The sequence below is a fragment of the Labrus bergylta genome, chromosome 8, assembly GCF_963930695.1.
Source record: "Labrus bergylta chromosome 8, fLabBer1.1, whole genome shotgun sequence".
In the NCBI taxonomy this organism is placed as follows: domain Eukaryota; kingdom Metazoa; phylum Chordata; class Actinopteri; order Labriformes; family Labridae; genus Labrus; species Labrus bergylta.
The window spans coordinates 13024095-13042356 of record NC_089202.1 but is presented as its reverse complement, the minus strand read 5'-3'; the positions used below and the strand labels follow the sequence as shown (position 1 = coordinate 13042356).

Here is an 18262-nt window from a genome sequence, read left to right as displayed (position 1 = left end):
TTGGAGTGCTGTCTCCTTACCAAACAGTGGGGTAGCTAGACAAACACTCACAAGTACATGCACATACTTCACTGGTTCCTTATGGGCTGTTACAATACTGGATTTATCTGCTTAAAGCCAAGGAGGCCACAACTTTTATAGTCCTGGTCCTAGCCAGTACACACAAGCTCTGGGGCCAAATCTCATTCCAAGATCTTTAATTCCTTTTGGAAACATTTTTTCAACAAATCTGTAATTGCTTATCTTTGTGCAAATGATTGTGTTTGTGTCTACAAGATCTTACCAAGGTAATTTGGGCTTGCTCGTCTCTCCATGATGTTAATGAATGTAGCTCCAGGCGGGATGTCCAGGATCTTGTGGTAACCAAGGGGAACAGTGACATTTTGGAAGCTTCCAGTCACCTTTCGGCAGGAGGTTTCCCTCCCGTCACATACCCCGCACTTGTCAATCACTGAGCCAGAGCCAAGAACCCCGTCGCAGCCCTCAGTCTGGCAGGAGGAAAAGGTGAAAAGACGTGAGTGATGGGTGAGACAATCAGGGGGAAGGAATTGGGGTTTGGAAGAGAGATGTGGCAGGAAGAGAGAAAAGCTGTTTAAAACTCGTTGACATTTCTAGCCATTGGCCGTGTTTATTTCACCATTGTTATTGTAAATTGGTAACCGTTTCTGGCCACATTCCTAGCAGAAAACAGAAAGGTTTCAAAAGTGAATCAAAAAGAGCAAATGAGAGAAAAAAAAAGGGGGAGACGTAAAAGAAGAGACAAAAAGCAATGCAATAAAAAGGATTGGATACAATTGGAATCTGAATGCCACGCTTAAATAAGCTAGCAGAAAGGAGACTCAGAGTGCCAGGTTCTGTTCTTTCTCAACCTTGGCTAGACAGGAGGGTCTCAAATCTCACACACACACACACACACACACACAACAATTCACATTTAAATACACTCACCAGACACCGTCCTTCTACACACACATCGTTTGTGCTGACGTTGAAGCAAGGAGTCCCATCCCTGACGCGCTCAGCCTGGCGAACGTAGAAACGGTAACCAGCAGGTCTGCAGGTCAGCTCGCACTGCTTGTCGGCACCAACTGCAACACACACACACACACACACACACACACACACACACACACACACACACACACACACACACACACACACACACACACACACACACACACACACACACACACACACACACACACACACACAGACACACAAAGTTTAGGTGGATTAGAGCAGATCTTATATGTTACTTAAATGTGTGGGGCTGTGTAAGATTTCTTATAGTTTCTTTTTGTATCAGCCAGCTGTGGAGGAGATTCTAACCCCCCCCCCCCAGACTGTCAGGCAGCGTAAATGTAATTCACTATTTCCTCTGCTCAAATGTACAAGTGCACTCTCCACTGCATGTTCCCAGGAGAAACATACCCAGAAGAGCGGTGAAAACACAAGTCTGAGGAAGGTTTGATTTATGTCAGAGAACAAACAGATGGCCACAGTAGGGAGACTTGCAGTTGGAGAGAGTGAAGAGAAAAGTAGTCTCAGAGAAAGAAACGATAGCTTCAAGGTAAAAGAAGAAACTGAAGTCCTTCAGTACCTGGAGAATATGGAGGCAAACAGTCGCTCTGAGAATACAAGAATGTCTGAGGGGGTGAAATGCGAGAGTCCTGAAATACAATTAAAGGAAGAGTTGCTTACCCACTTTATTTCTCCAAGAGGGTATCAACCTATTTTATGTAATGGTTCATCGTTCATCATCTAATCATTTAAACCAACTATGATTCATTTAACATCTTGAAAATCCAAGGTTTTAACAATAAAAATACTGTGTTGATTTGTGTGTCTCATATGTTGGTGGGTGCATTTTTGAACTTTGTATGGAGCCTGGCGACCTGTTTCCCTGTTTCCAGAATGTATACTAAGCCAGGGTAACCATTTCTACTTATTTTAAGCAAACTGTGGGTCTGTTAAGTGATTGACTTTTGCATAATAAGTGTAGACAGTGGAGAATGCATTGTCAGTATTCCTAGATATTACAAGGACCTGCACAGTGCATTGGTTAGCACAGGGCCTCTCTTCCCACAGTCCAAAGACATGCTCATTAGGTCCACTGATGTGAATGTGAGTGTGGCTGGATGTCTCTATATGTCAGCCCTGTGATTGACTGGCGAACAGTCCAGGGTGTACAGCTGGGATCACCACCAGCCCCCCGCGACAAAGCAGTATAGATAATTGATGGATAGATATTACAATTTGAGTGTTGGCACCAAGGGTAGAGTGGTCAATTTCAGGAAAATCACAAGCAGCGATCGTAACCAAACATTTATTAGTCAGAAAAAAGATAGAGGTGGAAAAGTGAACTGTTTTCTCAGGTGTCTGCTGAGCTATTCGGTTACTATGTATACTATACTAACTGCTTTCAGAGATCTGGCTGGAGTCAGCAATTAGTTACGGTTGAGCCTAGTCGCATTTTGGTATCGTCTAAAAGGTAACTAGAACCATGTATTCCTGATTTGCTTTTAATGACCATTGTTATTAATGTTACACGAGCACATTGCTTGATTTTTGGTAGTGAGATCATATTCTGCCTCAAAAGAAGGCCCATAATATGTTTGACTAATCCTTTAAAGAAGAGAAGAAAGGCAGTGAGAGAAGAAAGGACAGCGGGCAGGTCAACTGTTTGACATCCTCTTTAAGGTTAGAGACTGATGTTGTGCTTTGGGGTTAAAGGGCTGGGGGGGAAGATGTTGTGTGTGTGTGTGTGTGTGTGTGTGTGTGTGTGTGTGTGTGTGTGTGTTCGTGTGTGTGTGTGTGTGTGTGTGTGTGTGTGTGTGTGTGTGTGTGTGTGTGCTTATGTGAAATAGAGTTTAAACCTGAGGTCTTAGTATGGTATGGCAAACGGGAGGGAGGAATTTCTGTAAGTGGAGTTAAGGGGTTAAAAGGACAAATTCTGTGCTTCAGGATTTATGACTTCTCACTGTGGTTTCATATTTCTTTGCCTTAAACATGAGAAATGTACCCAATACTTTATTCCATTTAAACAGGCACACTATAAAACTCTGCCCAAAAAGTGGTCACAAACTATTGTACACCTTATTATTCAGGTCTTTGGGGCAGTTTGAGTAGCAGAGTGGAGAAGTAGATGTTTGGCTGGTTCTTCGTTTGGGAAATGTCAATGTCAAGTGTAATTCCGATGCCACTGACACTTGACTATCTTTTGATAATTTGAAAACGATTTTTTCTCAAAGAGTAAGTGTGTGGTAAGTATCCCAAAGCCCCAACCATCTTCTGAGTCAAGAGGTGCACAGGACATAAAACAGAACGTAAACTGAAGGTCGCAGGATTCTTGGTTTAACCTTAAAGGAACAACAGAAAAGGCAAAAATTTGACCTCAGCCCTTTGCTGCATGTCATCCCGTACTCTTTCCTCCCAACATGTCCTGTCTCTCTTCAGCTGGCCTTTCCAATAAATGCAAAAACGGCCCCAAAATAACCTTAAAAAAATCCACACATTCCCTTGAACTTTATCCTTTAGTTCTACATAACTACTATGTATAAATCTACTATCCTTTAAGACCATCCAAACATGCCAAACATCTATCAATGCTTATTTTTCATCATTCTTTTGTTACTGTCTGATAATTGCATGGAAGCAGATGTACAATACATATTTAGAAAGTAACAGCAAGGGAGGCAGAGTTCCCATCCGCTCCCTCTCCACTCTTGTTCTCTCTTTCCGTCCATCATAGTTATCTTTTGGAGATTAGACCGGAGACAGTGACAGAAAAGCGAGGGGGAGCTAAAAGTGGGAGATGTGTAATGTACTCCCTGTCTCTCTCTCTCTGTGTCTCTTTATTCACCTCCTCATCTCCTTTGCTCTCTGCCTCTGCTTTTTCATGCAATGAAGTCATGCTTGAGCACTCTCCAACTCGTAATCACCTTGAAATTTCCCCCCTTATTTTTGGCTTTATCTTTCATTTGTCTCTACCTACTTCCCTGCTTCTCTGTTTCCCTTTGTTTGCCTCCATCTCTTCCACTGTCTCCCTCTCTTTATCTCTCTCTCTCTCTGAGCTTAGTGTTCAGACAGTGGAATATATGTCGTCTAAATATACTTCCCCACTATCTCTCCGTCTAAACAAACTCCAACAGGGAGAGAGAAAGAGAGAGGCAGTGGGACAGGAAGAGGGGAGGATGGGTGCGCTGAGAGGGGATGAGGCCTGAAATAAGCGAATATTGAAGTAAAACAACACCTGCACGTGCAGCGCTTACAAATCTAAAAGGGGCTGCTTGTGGGAGGAAACGTTACCACTGAAATGAATCGGGATTATAACTTTTTGTAGTTTACAGCTGTAATGGCAGCTTTACAGTTTAAGCTTCCAATTTCAAACCATAGGCCATAACACTTTGCAGTACATACATGACAGGGCCGTCACCTTAGACGCAAAAACCCAAGCTAAGTAGCAAAAGCTGACTACAGGGTCAAACATAAATACAAACTGGAAATGCATGCAGTGCCATAAAAAGTCCTAAACAGATGAGTGCAGCTGGAGATAAATGACTAATACACCATTGGATGTTTAAGTACACACACATACTCCTTGCAGCCTGCAGTGTGTTGATGGGAAACTAGATATGGAGGATTGGGCTGCAGCCAATGGGAGCAGGCTGGAGTAAACACTGCGATACAGTTTACTTAGCAGAGTGGAAAGGATCATCTCCAGTGCTGATCGAGTGTGTGTGCGACCCAGCTGACGTCATCTGAAAAGACTTCAGACAAATACAGTTTTATATCCACCCCCATTAAAGTCAACCAATAAATCTGACATCGGCCATTTGGTGGCTTCTTTTCTCCAAGATATTCTCACAATAACATGACTAGAATGTGTCTTTCTGAAGCCAGATTCGTGATTTACCTCCATATCAGAGATCGTCTGCTATTAAATATGTTTTTTTCCCCCCTTTTGACTCTCTGTCCTCTCCTCTTCTCAGCAGACATTAGACACGGTGGTTTGAAATAAGCCAGATTAGAGCAAAGGGCAAGAAGACACAGCAGATAGAGAAAATGTAAGGGCGAATAAATTCAGGATAAATACAGTAATCTCCCTCTTTCCCCTCACAAACACAGAAACAGGGGGTGGTCAGTGAAAGGAAAGCCCTCTGAGTGTTTGCGCAGACAGTTGGACTCCAGCTGATAACCGGGCGATGACTCCTGGTACAGATGTACGGCATGTGTTGTCTAGATCTGCATGCATCCACGTCTACTCTGCTGCTCTGACAAGACTGAAAAACATCAGTAAAATATTTAAGGTGTTCTACCAGCAGAGCATTGACCTTTGAACTTTTATATCAGACATGGAAATAAGTTTGGCAATCAGATGTGTTTAAGTGCTAATCCTTTTGCAGGGTCACTGGGGATGATGAGCTCGGACTGGGTGACAAAATATATGTTATAGGCCTGCAACCATTAACATTCATATCCAAATACACATGCAATAAGGTTTTTCAAACGTATGGCAAAATATGCTGTTTGTGAAAACAGTCTAGGGTCAAGGATTTTTATTTTTTAATAGAGTGGCGCATTATGACATTTTGGGAGATATTGCATAACAATTATGTGAGACATTGTAGGTTCATGTTGGCTTTTGGTTTATTTCCTAATCAGTTTTCTTAAAACCTGAAAAAAACCTTCTTGATTGACTGTGCAGAAGAATATATAATATCACAAAATATTTGGTTATAAAACAAAATGGCAAAATAATGTTGTCCATATGGTCTACTCCTACCTGCATGTGTCTGGATTTGCAGAAGGAAATCCACCCAGGAATTGTGAAAACATGCAAGACCTTCAAGTCAGATAAATCGAATCTAGGACTGCAGCACCAACGTACTGTCCTGGAGCACTTTATGGTAATTACATACTGAGGCATGACACAGAATAAAAAAATCTAAGGGTTACTATCACTTATCCCATAGTACAAAGCTGTGTTATGTGATGCCATTGAACTATGGAAATATGATACTTTAAACCAGCATTAACTGTTTAATTTAAGGGGTTTGGGGGCATTAGCTCATGTCCTGCTTTTTCTCACCAGCTACTAAATGACTCTTTCTGCTGTTTGATGCTGAGCAGGTTATGCACAGTGGGTTGATCAAAGCTTCCTTTTTAAAATTGTGAACAAATGCATCTGTATCTGATTTGCATCTGGAAACACGGCTGATGATATCAGTGACAGAACAACCAAAACATTCAGCTTAAAGGTGAGGTCAGTGGGTTTGTCAATAGTACGATTTTTCACAACACTGCTTTCATCGATAATGTAAAACATTTGATGGCATAGTTTTCTGGCCTGACGAAGTAGCATGGCATCATGGGAGTTTTGGGATTTTATTTTGAATAATAGACAATTCTGCGAAGAAAACCTATACTACCTGACTTGACTAAGAAGAAATGATGGTCATAGACAAGGTAGTGTATGCACGTCTTTTAAACTAATGATGCTTTGATTTATTCACATGTTTAAGTTCAAGAAGAATTAGCTGCAATAAACACAAAGACTTAAAATCTAGTGTTTCCCTGAAGACAGGTGAAGCAATGTTATCCTTAATGTAATTAAGTTTTTCTCTGGTTTGAAAAGTAATTGGAAGTATTTGAGAAAGTGTTAATACAATACCCAACACAGCACATAACAGAGATCTAGTTATGTATGATTTCACTGCAGAAATGTGGGAAATGACATCTCTACCTCTGAAAATTGTATCTTAATTCCATTTTCACAAATCCTATTTGTGGTAAACTCTCTACTGTTGTGTATGGAGTAAAACTAAATGAATACATGTGGTTTGTGTTGATGATCTAGTGATTCTGGCTCTACGCTAAGGAACATCAGCCAGCTGATACAGTAATCACAAGTGCACAGGCAGACACATACACAAGCCTACATGCACAAACATTTTTCCACATGTTATCTCAGATCCACTAAGCAGTTCATCTACCGCAGAAGCACACATGCCAAGAAGCCCACACTGTAAATACACAGAGGCTTCTTCATTGTATGTCTTACTGCAATGACAAACACTGTTGATATCACCTCACAGCTGTGTTTCTTTCTCTTTCCCTCCCAAAGCCCCTATGTTTCCAATATTTTCCCTATCTGCTTTCTCTTTTCTCCTGAATACCTCAAATATCTGTTTAGAGTTGTCTCTCGTTCTCTCTCTCTCCCTCCAGCATCGGAAAACAAAGATAAATAGACACAATCTCCACCGCGCTGCTGAACTATTGTACTCTTAACAAGAAAGTAAATAAACACACTCAACTACACAAGGACGCACTCAGAAATACACACACACACGCCATGTTTTCTCCCTTCACTCCCAGCCGTCGTGTGACAAAAACACTTCTCTCACCTCCCGATTCTCTGAATTTCTCTCTCTCTATCTCACTCAGTTGGAATCTATGTGCTTAGTCAGAACAGGGAGGAGAAAGCTAAGCAGAAGAGGCCAGGAGATGTTGGACAAATGAGAGGAAAAAAAGAGAGGAGGGAGAGGATTTAGAACAAAGAATAAAAGCAGATCGAGTTCCAGTCATTCCAGTCTTTTCCCCTTGACTCTCAACACCCTAAACGCTACATGACTGCTTCAATAAGAGGAGGACTGGGCATGCTGTGGAGATCTGCCAATGCACTAAAGTCAGAGCAACATTTGACTCACTTAAACACACATATTACTGATGCTTTCCCCCGACTCCCTCCTTATTCCAGCATTTAATTTACACAATAAGCCTATTATCACGTTAAAGGTCTGTGCAGCATAATATGTGTGTTTACTTTACGTCCTCACCCTCAGTAAAAGCTTCCCAATTGTAGAGGCGACCCATGAACTCCTGGGTGTTAAATGCTGCACACTGCTCTGCTCTGGAGTCCAAGGCGCCTCCTCCACACACCTGGAGGACGGAAACACAGAAAATTACAGATAGAAATGTGCAAAATACAGTGCAACATATTGATCTAATATAAAATCATGCAGCTCTGAAACCGTGATGGTAGTTTCTCTCCAAGTCCCTGGAGAAATAAGGGTGGAGCAGAAGGAAAAAATGAGAAAAAACAGCTTATAAAAAAGGGGGAAATTAACTTGAGATGCCGAAGTAAGCGCAAACACGCAATTACACACACACAAACACACACATATTCATTTAGTCTCCATGCTGCTCTTGGCAGTCTGAGAGTGTATTAGAACCATATGGAAATAATAGATTTTTTGGAAGCGGCTGCTCTCATAAATCCCCCCGTTGCTCTCAGTGCATGACCACAAATGTTTGTGACTGTGTGTGCACGTGCATGTGTGTATGAGCACATGTCCAGCTTGTGCTTCGTCAAGCAGAGTCCTTACGGAGCCGTAGGCTACAGTGGAAAGAGTTTTAACATACCTGCACTTAAACAACAGCTGAAACGTCAGGCAGACACTTAATACTACTGTACTGACTATAACCCTATAGGATGCACACACACACACACACACACACACACACACACACACACACACACACACACACACACACACACACAAGCGCATGCAAACAAGCACACACATTGTTGGAAAGTAACATTTTCACTGCTCTTTAAGCCATGTGAACAATGTGGTTCAATGGATGTTAATACTCTTTTGTTGAATTGGTTAGTCCACAACTTTGGTTGTAAAATATTTCACCTCAAATCTCCAAATACTGTCTAAACAATTATCCTCAGCTACTCTTTGTTTTTTTTTGTGCTAATCAGCACATGCTAGCCACTACCATAGCTAGCTTAGATAGTAAAAATGGTAAACAATATACCTGCTAAACTCCAGATATTTTGCTTCTACTTCTATTTTGTTGTATTTTCTTCTGTTGCTTGCAAGCGTAGACTTGTTGCTATATAGCTTATGTAAATAGTTTTAGTTTACTGTTTTCCTCATCCAGCTATAAAGCTATTAAAATATAAAGCTATTAAAATATAAAGCTATTGCTAGAAGCCAGTCAGCTTCGCTAATCACGAAGACTGGAAGCAGGCAGGAAATACAAGCTTGGCCACGTCCAAAAGTCACAAAATCCACATTCCAAGCCTTTAAAGCTCCCTAATCAACTGCTTTGAGATTTCAGTAGGCAGATTTCTCAACCTTTGGACCGAGCCAAAGGTGCTATGCCAAGCAAACGATTCTGCTAGCGTATCATTAGCGTATCTGTCTATTTATATTCAATGGACAGATATGAGAGTTGGGAAAATGAATATTTCCCAACTCTCATGTGAAAATATTTATTTCAGACATCTTTATTTTTTTGCTTAAGTATCTTATTAAATGAAATATATTTGCTGTACCATATAGTTGGAGTATTTATACATCATTACTTGTACTAGACCAAACACAATGAGCTTCATTAGGTATCAAACCACAAGGACTCTGTCTGGTTAGAAACCAACCAAGTATACCGCCCTTTGATATATATCTGGTACACACACACACACACACACACACACACACACACACACACACACACACACACACACACACACACACACACACACACACACACACTGACAGAGCTCTCAGGTTTCCTCGTCACTCTGATCCCTGTCAGCTCAGTAATCTTCTTGTCTTTCACTCCTCTCTTTCCTCTTTTTTTCTTTTCTTTCTGAACATCTCTCGCAGCTGCCACAAACAGCTGGAAAGTTCCTCCACACTTGTCTGCAGAGACCAAAGTACTGGAGTATAGTCCGTTTTAGCCACACACAGACACACACTCAAGCACACAGACGTCCTTATTTCCCATGTGAACCAGTATCTGCCACAAAGTGGAACTAAAGAAAACTCTGGTGGATAAACCAACAAAGCATGCTCTAAATGTCACACTTTCCCTGCATTTTGTTTCTGTCTGTGAGTAAAGGAATGCATGTGAGGCTGTCTTGTCACAAGGCTGTCATAAGGATCATTCTGCTCTGTAGAAGTGTGAAACCAGCATATGAAACTTTATGTGTGCACTCCTCCACAGTTTCACGCTGCTTGAACAGGCTTATTTTGTCATATTTATGAGCGTATATGTTATAATCTGGCTAAAGCCTCTTATACGCGAGTGTGTTTGGACTCTATCCGCTGAATACGTGAGCATGCGGCCTGTATGTGACCTGATGGTTTTAAGAAACACAGTAAATCTGCCCCGGATGTGTGTGTGAAATGTGGTTGTTAATGGTTGTAAATATTTCTGCTGGACATAAATATGTTGAGCCCCGGTTTAATCTGGATGGTTTCTGTGTATCTGTGTATGTGTGTGTGCCTGTGGGACCGTAAACATGAGGTTTACAACAACCCCAAACACACACATAAACATTGTGTGAGCAGCTATGGGACCTTTTAGTACAGTAACAAGAAGGAAAGAAGGAAAGAGCCACCATAAAAGTAGAAAAAAAGGGAATGCCAATTGAAAAGAAACAATGCAGAAAAAGTCAAGTGTGCATTCATGTGTTGGTGATTGTACAAGCACTAAAGAGCGAGGGGATTCTCCTCCTAAAAAGTGTTTGGGGTGTGTAAAAACAGAGGGAGGCTAATGGACTGAATGAAGGAGGGAGGGCGGGGCCGGGGGGGTCTCTGTGTTTCATGGTTCTGGAAGGGAATTGTGTGTTATTTTTGCAAGGCTGGTATACTTCTCTTTCCCTCATTAACTGTGAGTAGATGGTAAAGGGGTCTCCTAATAACAGGCAGAGGGGAGCGGGAACAGAGGGAGAGGTGGTGACAGAGGGGAGGGGAGAAAGGGAGAGTGACAGTTACTGAATGGGCCAAGGAGGGGAGAGAAGAAAGACAGATTGCTTTTACAGGAGCAAAATACTTAAAGAAGGTTCAGGCTGAAGGAGGGAGAGGGAGTTACTGTAGTGTGTGTGGAGAAGCATTGCAAGAATTTGTAAGAATTTTAAAAAAGGTAGAATTTGCCAGTTTAATTTATTAAGCTGAATATCAGCTCTCATCCTCGCTCCGACAACTGAACCACAGAAGTGCCAATATTTTGAACAACATCTAGACCTGGAGTGTGATATTACCTTTATACATGATTGATTGATTGATTGATTGATTGATTGATTGATTGATTGATTGATTGATTGATTGATTGATTTTATTGTAATAATGTGTCAGGCATAAACAATGTGCCCAGACCAAAACAGGCTAACAAGACACCATTATCAATACCAAGAGACTGGAAACCAAAAGTAAACACTGAACAATAATAATAAAAACAAACCAATCCTTATGTTTCTTCCAGGCTTTAGAGACCAACATGGCCATCTTATAAACAATGAAACTATAAACAACACTTCCATCCTGTCGTCATCAGAGCTCCAAAACAGTTCAGGATTTATATTGTACAACAGTACTATGACTACGTGGCAACCTCCAGTCTTGAAAAACGAAGCCGATGCGGAAGTGCTCGCTTGAGGCTGGCTCTAGGAACACCGAAAGTCACATACATATGTCATGTTAATAGTGTTACAAGTAGCGATAGTATGAGTGATGTTTTGTACTTTATATCATGAATTCCCTCATGTAAGAAGAAGAAAACAAGGTCAAAACTAACTGTTGTATAAGAAGTTTTTAAAATTCTTTTTTCTTTTTAGGGTTGCTACTAGAAACAGGAAATGAGAGAGGAGAGGGGTTTGCTGACTGGAATCAAACCAGGACCTACTGTTAAATCCAATGCATTTAAAATAACCAGGACAGCTGTTTCAGTTTCACCCATATTTTAACTCTAAATACTTCTTCTTAGCAGAAAACATTGATCAAGGTGAGGGATGGAAACAAGTACTTTTGAATCTGGGTTCTTGTAATTGATTGGCACTTGTATTGAAGCATGTGAAACAATACCAACCCCTTAAAATAAAGTAACAAACTAAATATTTATGAGAAAGTTTGTTGCTCAAGATTAAATGAAAAATACTTTCTCTTCCTGTGTCATGTTTTTTTAGTGTTGTTGATCATTTACACTCCCTTAACAATCTAGCAGATACTGTAACATATAGCTCAACGAAGGCATGACTGATATCTGGTTATCTTCATTATGATTACAACAACATGAGTCACAAGAAACATGTGTGGTCAGAAAAGATGTAAACAAGTCAGCAGATTACTTGACCAAAGTGAGCCTAAACAAAATGCACTGCACAGGAGAAAAGAAAGATGAAAAACAAGAAGACTATATGCAGACTTTGATGATTTATTACAATAAGCAGTTGGGAAAATTATTTATCACTATGGCCTGTTTTGTCTTTCAAAGATAGGCTACACTGGGTCTTATGAACTCTCTAAATGCTTGTGTTTGTTTCTCCATTTGAATTTTTTGAGTGATGTCTCAGAAGCTTGTCAGGCTGCAACAATGAATGGGATTAATCTGGGGATATTATTGTCAATAACAGAGATGACCCAAACTTGTTCACCTCCCCAACTTGTATTAAACCAAGATTTAACTGCATTCACAACTTCTTTTCTCAAATACAATCAAAGAAAAGCAACTCTAATCCGCTTAAAGGTGCCCTGATGCATAAGCAAACATGAAAAAACGAGGCCTGACGTGAAAGATATTAAAACTGGCAGCTTTGGAGCGGCTGACTGACTGACGGGGTGAAAAAGTGATTGCAGCGGAGAGCAGGTGAAAGAAAAGTGAATCCAGCTGCTGAAAGAGAGACAGTCGGTGTTTTTATACGGGAGCAGAGAACATTTTTCGATGTTTTACAAGCAGGGAGGGGGGCCGGAGAGAAATGGTTTCTGTGCACTATATAAGAGGATGACTGGGGGAGGTTACAGCCTGAAGGCTTAAAGATTTGTTCTACACACACACACACACACACACACACAAGCCAAGGTCCAGATCACACATAACACTGTGACGTGAAACACAAACACCCAGAGTGGCCCAGACAAGACTAATGAGTTTCGAGGAGGGACGGATTATGAGTTAAGCGGGAAACCTTTCACCACGTGTTTCCGCAGGGAAAGCCCAGGTGACACGTTGTCGTCGTCGTCATCCTATCAGAATTCTTTTTTTTGGAGGTTCGTGCCTCCACAGCTGGCCACATCGTCTCAGTCACACATACAGGTTAAGGCTGGCCGGTCATTCCTCAGGCATTACTGCAACGCTGCACAGACAAAGCAATTGACCGCCGGCCCCTGTGGCCATAAATCAACACACTCCACACGCCGACACTAATCACATGCAACGCACACACAAATCCGTAACATATGATAAAAAGTGTGTCTACGCTCACGTATGTGTTTGTCCTCAGCGATTAACATTCTCTGCTTAATCTTGTGACCTATGCTGTGTGTAAGTGCTTCGCAGAGCAACACCCAGGTCCCAGCCTTGACCCCAGGGAGGAGTCAGGAGTCCCCCAGAGGGAACACAGCTCATCTATCAACAGCAGGGGAACGTCAAAAAGAGGAAGGCCCCGGTGTTGTGCGAAACAAAATGCAAGGAAACGTTTTCAGTTGAGCCTGGAAAACAGTGAGATAGAAAGACAGAAAACACCAGATAAGCACAGTAACCTCAGGGTCAATAAATGAAACCATAACTTTTCTCAAAGCCACTCAACGTGACATTCTTTTCACGCTCCACTTTCCGTGTAGCAGCTCTCCAAATTCACAACATCATTTTACACACAGGTTCTTCATATGCCCTGTTAATCTTGATTTAACCACATATTTTCACAATAATACATATGGCTGTGACAGAGCGAAAGGGGAGAGGTGGGGGTGTGAACAGAAATGCTCCATTTCCCAAGGACTTGTTTTTTCAAAACAGCTCCAAACGTCTGCACTGAACTATGTGGAGGATTTTTTCTTTTTTTTTCTTTTTACTGTTTAAAGTAATGCTAGTTCCTCTGCCCGGAAATATTCTGCAAGTGGATCTAGAATTTCTAATAATTGGAAACTGTGTGCTCCGAGCTCTGACTGCAGATGTTTTTGAGTATTTCAGCTCAGTCTTATTTACCTTTTTGGAGTCCCAAAGCTCTTTTCGTTTTTGTAAGGGGTCAGTTATGTTGTTTTCTAGGTCAAAATCGTACTCATATTGGAAATTACATTCATGATGTCATATCACATTTCAGGTTTTTTGTTTTTTTTAGCCATGTCTTGTGTCCTCAGTCATAATTACTGTTTCTCAGTGTTAGTTCTCAGTGTCCTGGAATCTGTCTATCTTGGCAGTCACACTAATTAAGATATTTTTTTAATCAAATTAAGACTTTCCTGGTTCAAAGAGTAGTTTATTTTGGTTTAAAACACTTTTTCACTTTCTTACTGAGAGTCAAATATCAGCAGTAGGCTATCACCCTGACGTCTGTCCATTAAGTATAAGACTAGTTAGCTTAGCTTTGCATTTAATCAGTTAATTGAAGTGTATACACATGCTCTTGTAGTTTTACAGATCATCATGTGTCATGCTTTTTCCTAGTCTTGTCATAGTTTTTTTAACACCTAGATGTCAAACTAGTCAGAAATTGACTGTTTCCTCCCTGTTTCAGAAGCTAAGCTGCTATTTAGCTTCATGCGTTGACTGTACAGACATGTAGCTTAATATTTACAAACTTGAGAGTGCTAGCAAACATGAACTCTAACTCAAGAAAGCACATAAGCATGTCACCAGAATAACAAAGATTTAATTTTTCAAAATTCTAATTGAAAGAACACAGAGTGAGAAATGAGCGAGGGGATGGAAAGTGAGTGGGGAAAGGTGTAGAAAGCGCTGGAAATAAAAAAACAAAACATGAAAGCAGGATTTGAGGGGAACTCAGAGTGCACAGGAGCTGATATAAACAGACTTTAACAAGCACAGATGCCTCCTTTTTGTAGAGAAACAGGTACTGTTGCTTGTTAAAAACACCAAAAGCAAATATAGAACAGATCAGCCTGAATGAGTCAGTGTGGTTTATTGTGTGCATGTGTGTGTTTGACTTAATAAACCTACACATCTGGGCCTGTTTGTCACTTCATGAGAACAATAGAGAGCCGGGCTGCACTCATTAAAGCTGAGGAGTGTGGCTTAGTGATGATAGTTGGAATAATATATTTCCTGCATTATAATGCCTGAGTAATGACACACTGTGATTAGAGCATATGACTCTCATTGCAGCAGCCTGCAGCAATGTTAGCATGCACGGTATACAACAACTCCTCAGGCGTCAGCTACAACTGCAAGGTCAATGACTTGTCTGTGTGTATTTGAACATAAGTAGTACACGTTGTTTGGTATTTTCTATTCTCTGGAGTGTATGTTTCTCTGTGCTATAGGTTGTGTTATATCTTTGCTGTCATCTTTATTGCAGAGGATGTGGAGGTACTTTTTTTTCAAACCTCCAAGCACAGCTTATCTCTCGCTGTAGTTAGTAAGTGAAGTTGCTGCTGTTCCCGTGAATACGCAGAACTCTTCACTCTGTTTTTGAGGTTACAATAGTTTAAATCTGTCATCTTGTTGCTGTGACCGTCAAAACCACAGAAACCAGGGCATCAAAGAGGAACTTGTTCACCTCTAACCCAGTGAAGAAAATCAGATCAAAAAAGAGAAGGTGCAGTTAAAATATACTTTGCAAAAACAAAAGGGTTGAAGCACTTCCAAGACTCAAAATGAGTTTTTTTTAAGCTGCTATTTGTATTGGACTAAATGAAAACATAAAAATCACCAAAAACTCCCTCTAATAGCTTTATTGTCAAGGCATGGTCATGTTAGACCTTTATGTTACACGTCAGCTGATACTGAGAAAAGCCTGTAAATGAGGAAATGGTTAGTAGCAGTGTGTCACTGTCTATTCACAAAAGTTTGCTAAGAAGTCAGAAAAATTCCAAGAAAACTCTTTTTATGTCATCAAGACTGAACATTTTGCTGTTTTCTTAAGGTCTAACATGACAGTGAGGTGACAAGAACGGCATCCAAAAAGGTTTCTCCTGATTTCTCAGACAGTTTTTGCAACAAATCGTGTTCTTTGTCACAAGCTCAATGCCGCTGGATAGCGACAGCCTGTGGTGCAGGACTGTCACAGAAAGAGAAAGGACAACATTCAGAGGGATTTAACTGATTTCTTCAAACTAAGAATAACGATTGGGAAGAGATTGAGTGAGAGAGAATACTCAAAGGGTTATCGAGACTTTTAAGAAAACTGCAGGAAAAGAAGTGTGTCGTTCTGAGCCTCTTATGTTTTTGTTTTTGAGGCAGCTTCTTTTCCATTTTCACCTTCTCCTCCCCTCTCTCTCTCTCTGCCTGAATAATGTCTGCTCTTGTCACACTCTGCACAAAGAGACACACACACAGACACAAAGACACACACATGCAGCCTTTTCCATCAATCTTTCTCTTCCTCTGACAAAAACTTCCTGCAGAATCTTTTTCTCTCCATCACAAGCCATCTGTTGTCACTCTTCCGCTCTACTCTTCCCTACTCTGTCTTCCTCCCTCCTTACTCACCCAAACCCTCACCCGCTTTCATCTCCACTTCTTCTCTACCTCCCCATACTTTCCCTCCTCTCACCCTTTAGCTCACCCTCCCACTAGCAGATTTTTCTAAAAACAGAACCCTCTTTCACTACTACTTAGCTGCGTCACTTCCTTTACCCCCTACTCATACACACATTACACACACACACACACACACACACACACACACACACACACACACACACACACACACACACACATGCTTCCCCTTTCGCCCTCCTCATTTCCTCTCTCCCTCTCCTGGTTCCCCTCTTGCTTCTGTGAAACAGTAAAAAAAACATGTACACACAGCCAATCATACTTGTGGTGGGCCTCAGGCGCAGTTTGTTATGACAAACACACCTAACAGATAATAGGATGTGTCACACTCAGTCTGGCTCACTCCCTCAATCGCACACACACACACACACACACACACACACACACACACACACATACATGTATGGGCAAAGTCCTGCATTCATCAGAACATAAACCTATATTTTTAAGCAAATGTGGGCCGACAATCTTCTACAGGAGCAAACAAGGCTGCAAGGGAGGATAATGTCGGGTAAATATGTAACCTTATGAGTCAGGCTCAGCCATCACAGGACCACTATTAGCTTCTGGCACACACACACACACACACACACACACACACACACACACATACACACACACACAGCAAGTATTCTTCCAGCTACTGAATCTGTTTTAACATGGGTATTACCACATACACAGGCACAGAAAGAAGGAGAGACAGACAGACATAGAGAGAGAGAGAGGGATGAAAGAGGGTGAGGCCGGCGGCCAAATTATCTTAACAGATGAAAGTCAAGAGCCCAAGAGTGCCAACCTGGACCTGGCCTCAAGAGTATACTTCCACTCGACAGAAGAGCTAGTTGTGGAAATAACTTTAGAGAGGGAAAATGTGTGTAGATGCGTGTTACTTCAATCTTATCATCTCCTCCTCCGCTCTCACTTGAAACAGCTTGAAGGGGTCTGCTGGCATTAATAAACCCTCCCAAATGTCACTCTGGGTATTTTTGTCCCCATGATCAGATCTTAAAAAAGGGACACTGGTGTCCCTTTATAAGTTTGGGTTATGTTATTTATATCTCCTGCCTGTCGCCCCATGCCTCATGTGTGATATCTCAGAAATGGTTGATGTATTTTAAAGAAACCCTGAACATAAATGATACTTTCTCAGAACTGCTGTTTTATTAAGACTCCATGGAAGTATCTATTTTTTGAGCTTGTGGTTGAAAGAGAAAATTCATTGATGTTGGAAAATATTAAAGATGGCACTGAATGGTTTGTGCATCTGATATATAAAAAGTTATTATCCTAGATTTAAAAAAAAGACAGAATATAAACAATAAATTACTTAAAAGATAAGTTGGATGTAACCTGATGTGTTTAAACTCTTTTTCCACAACATTCCCTCTCAATTTCACATTAAATTCAGTGAAATCAAGTGAAACATTCCTGTCTGAGTGAGGGTGACCTTACTTTCTCACTTGGCGAGTTGGCCAATCACAGGCCTGTCTGGGTCTCCGGTTGCTCTCCTTGGCAGCACGTACGAAAAACTTTACTACGGATCACGCTCGCACTGAGTGGCAGTAAGAGGTATGAAGCAGGTTGCGACCCCAATCATCTCTGCAAAGCCCCCGAGGCCAGACGTTACATCAGTACACACACAAACACACACAGGTACGCAGACATATTCATACCCATACATATGTGCAAACAGAAGCAAAAGGTTCTGAACAAACACGTGAAGAAGGGC

The 18262-nt window shown here is 41.2% G+C and overlaps 1 protein-coding gene across 2 annotated transcripts in view; it reads right to left on the bottom strand.

Annotated features, from left to right (window-relative positions):
* adamtsl4 (ADAMTS-like 4) overlaps nucleotides 1-18262 on the bottom strand; it is a 36232-nt gene that overhangs the window by 9340 nt on the left and 8630 nt on the right. For both annotated transcript variants that reach the window (XM_029277931.2, XM_020637189.3), the window contains exons 5-7: nucleotides 7839-7941; nucleotides 949-1088; nucleotides 284-488 (exon numbers count right to left, since the gene is read on the bottom strand). In XM_029277931.2, coding sequence (XP_029133764.2) covers nucleotides 284-488; nucleotides 949-1088; nucleotides 7839-7941 — 448 coding nt within the window. The remainder of the gene's footprint in view (nucleotides 1-283; nucleotides 489-948; nucleotides 1089-7838; nucleotides 7942-18262) is intronic.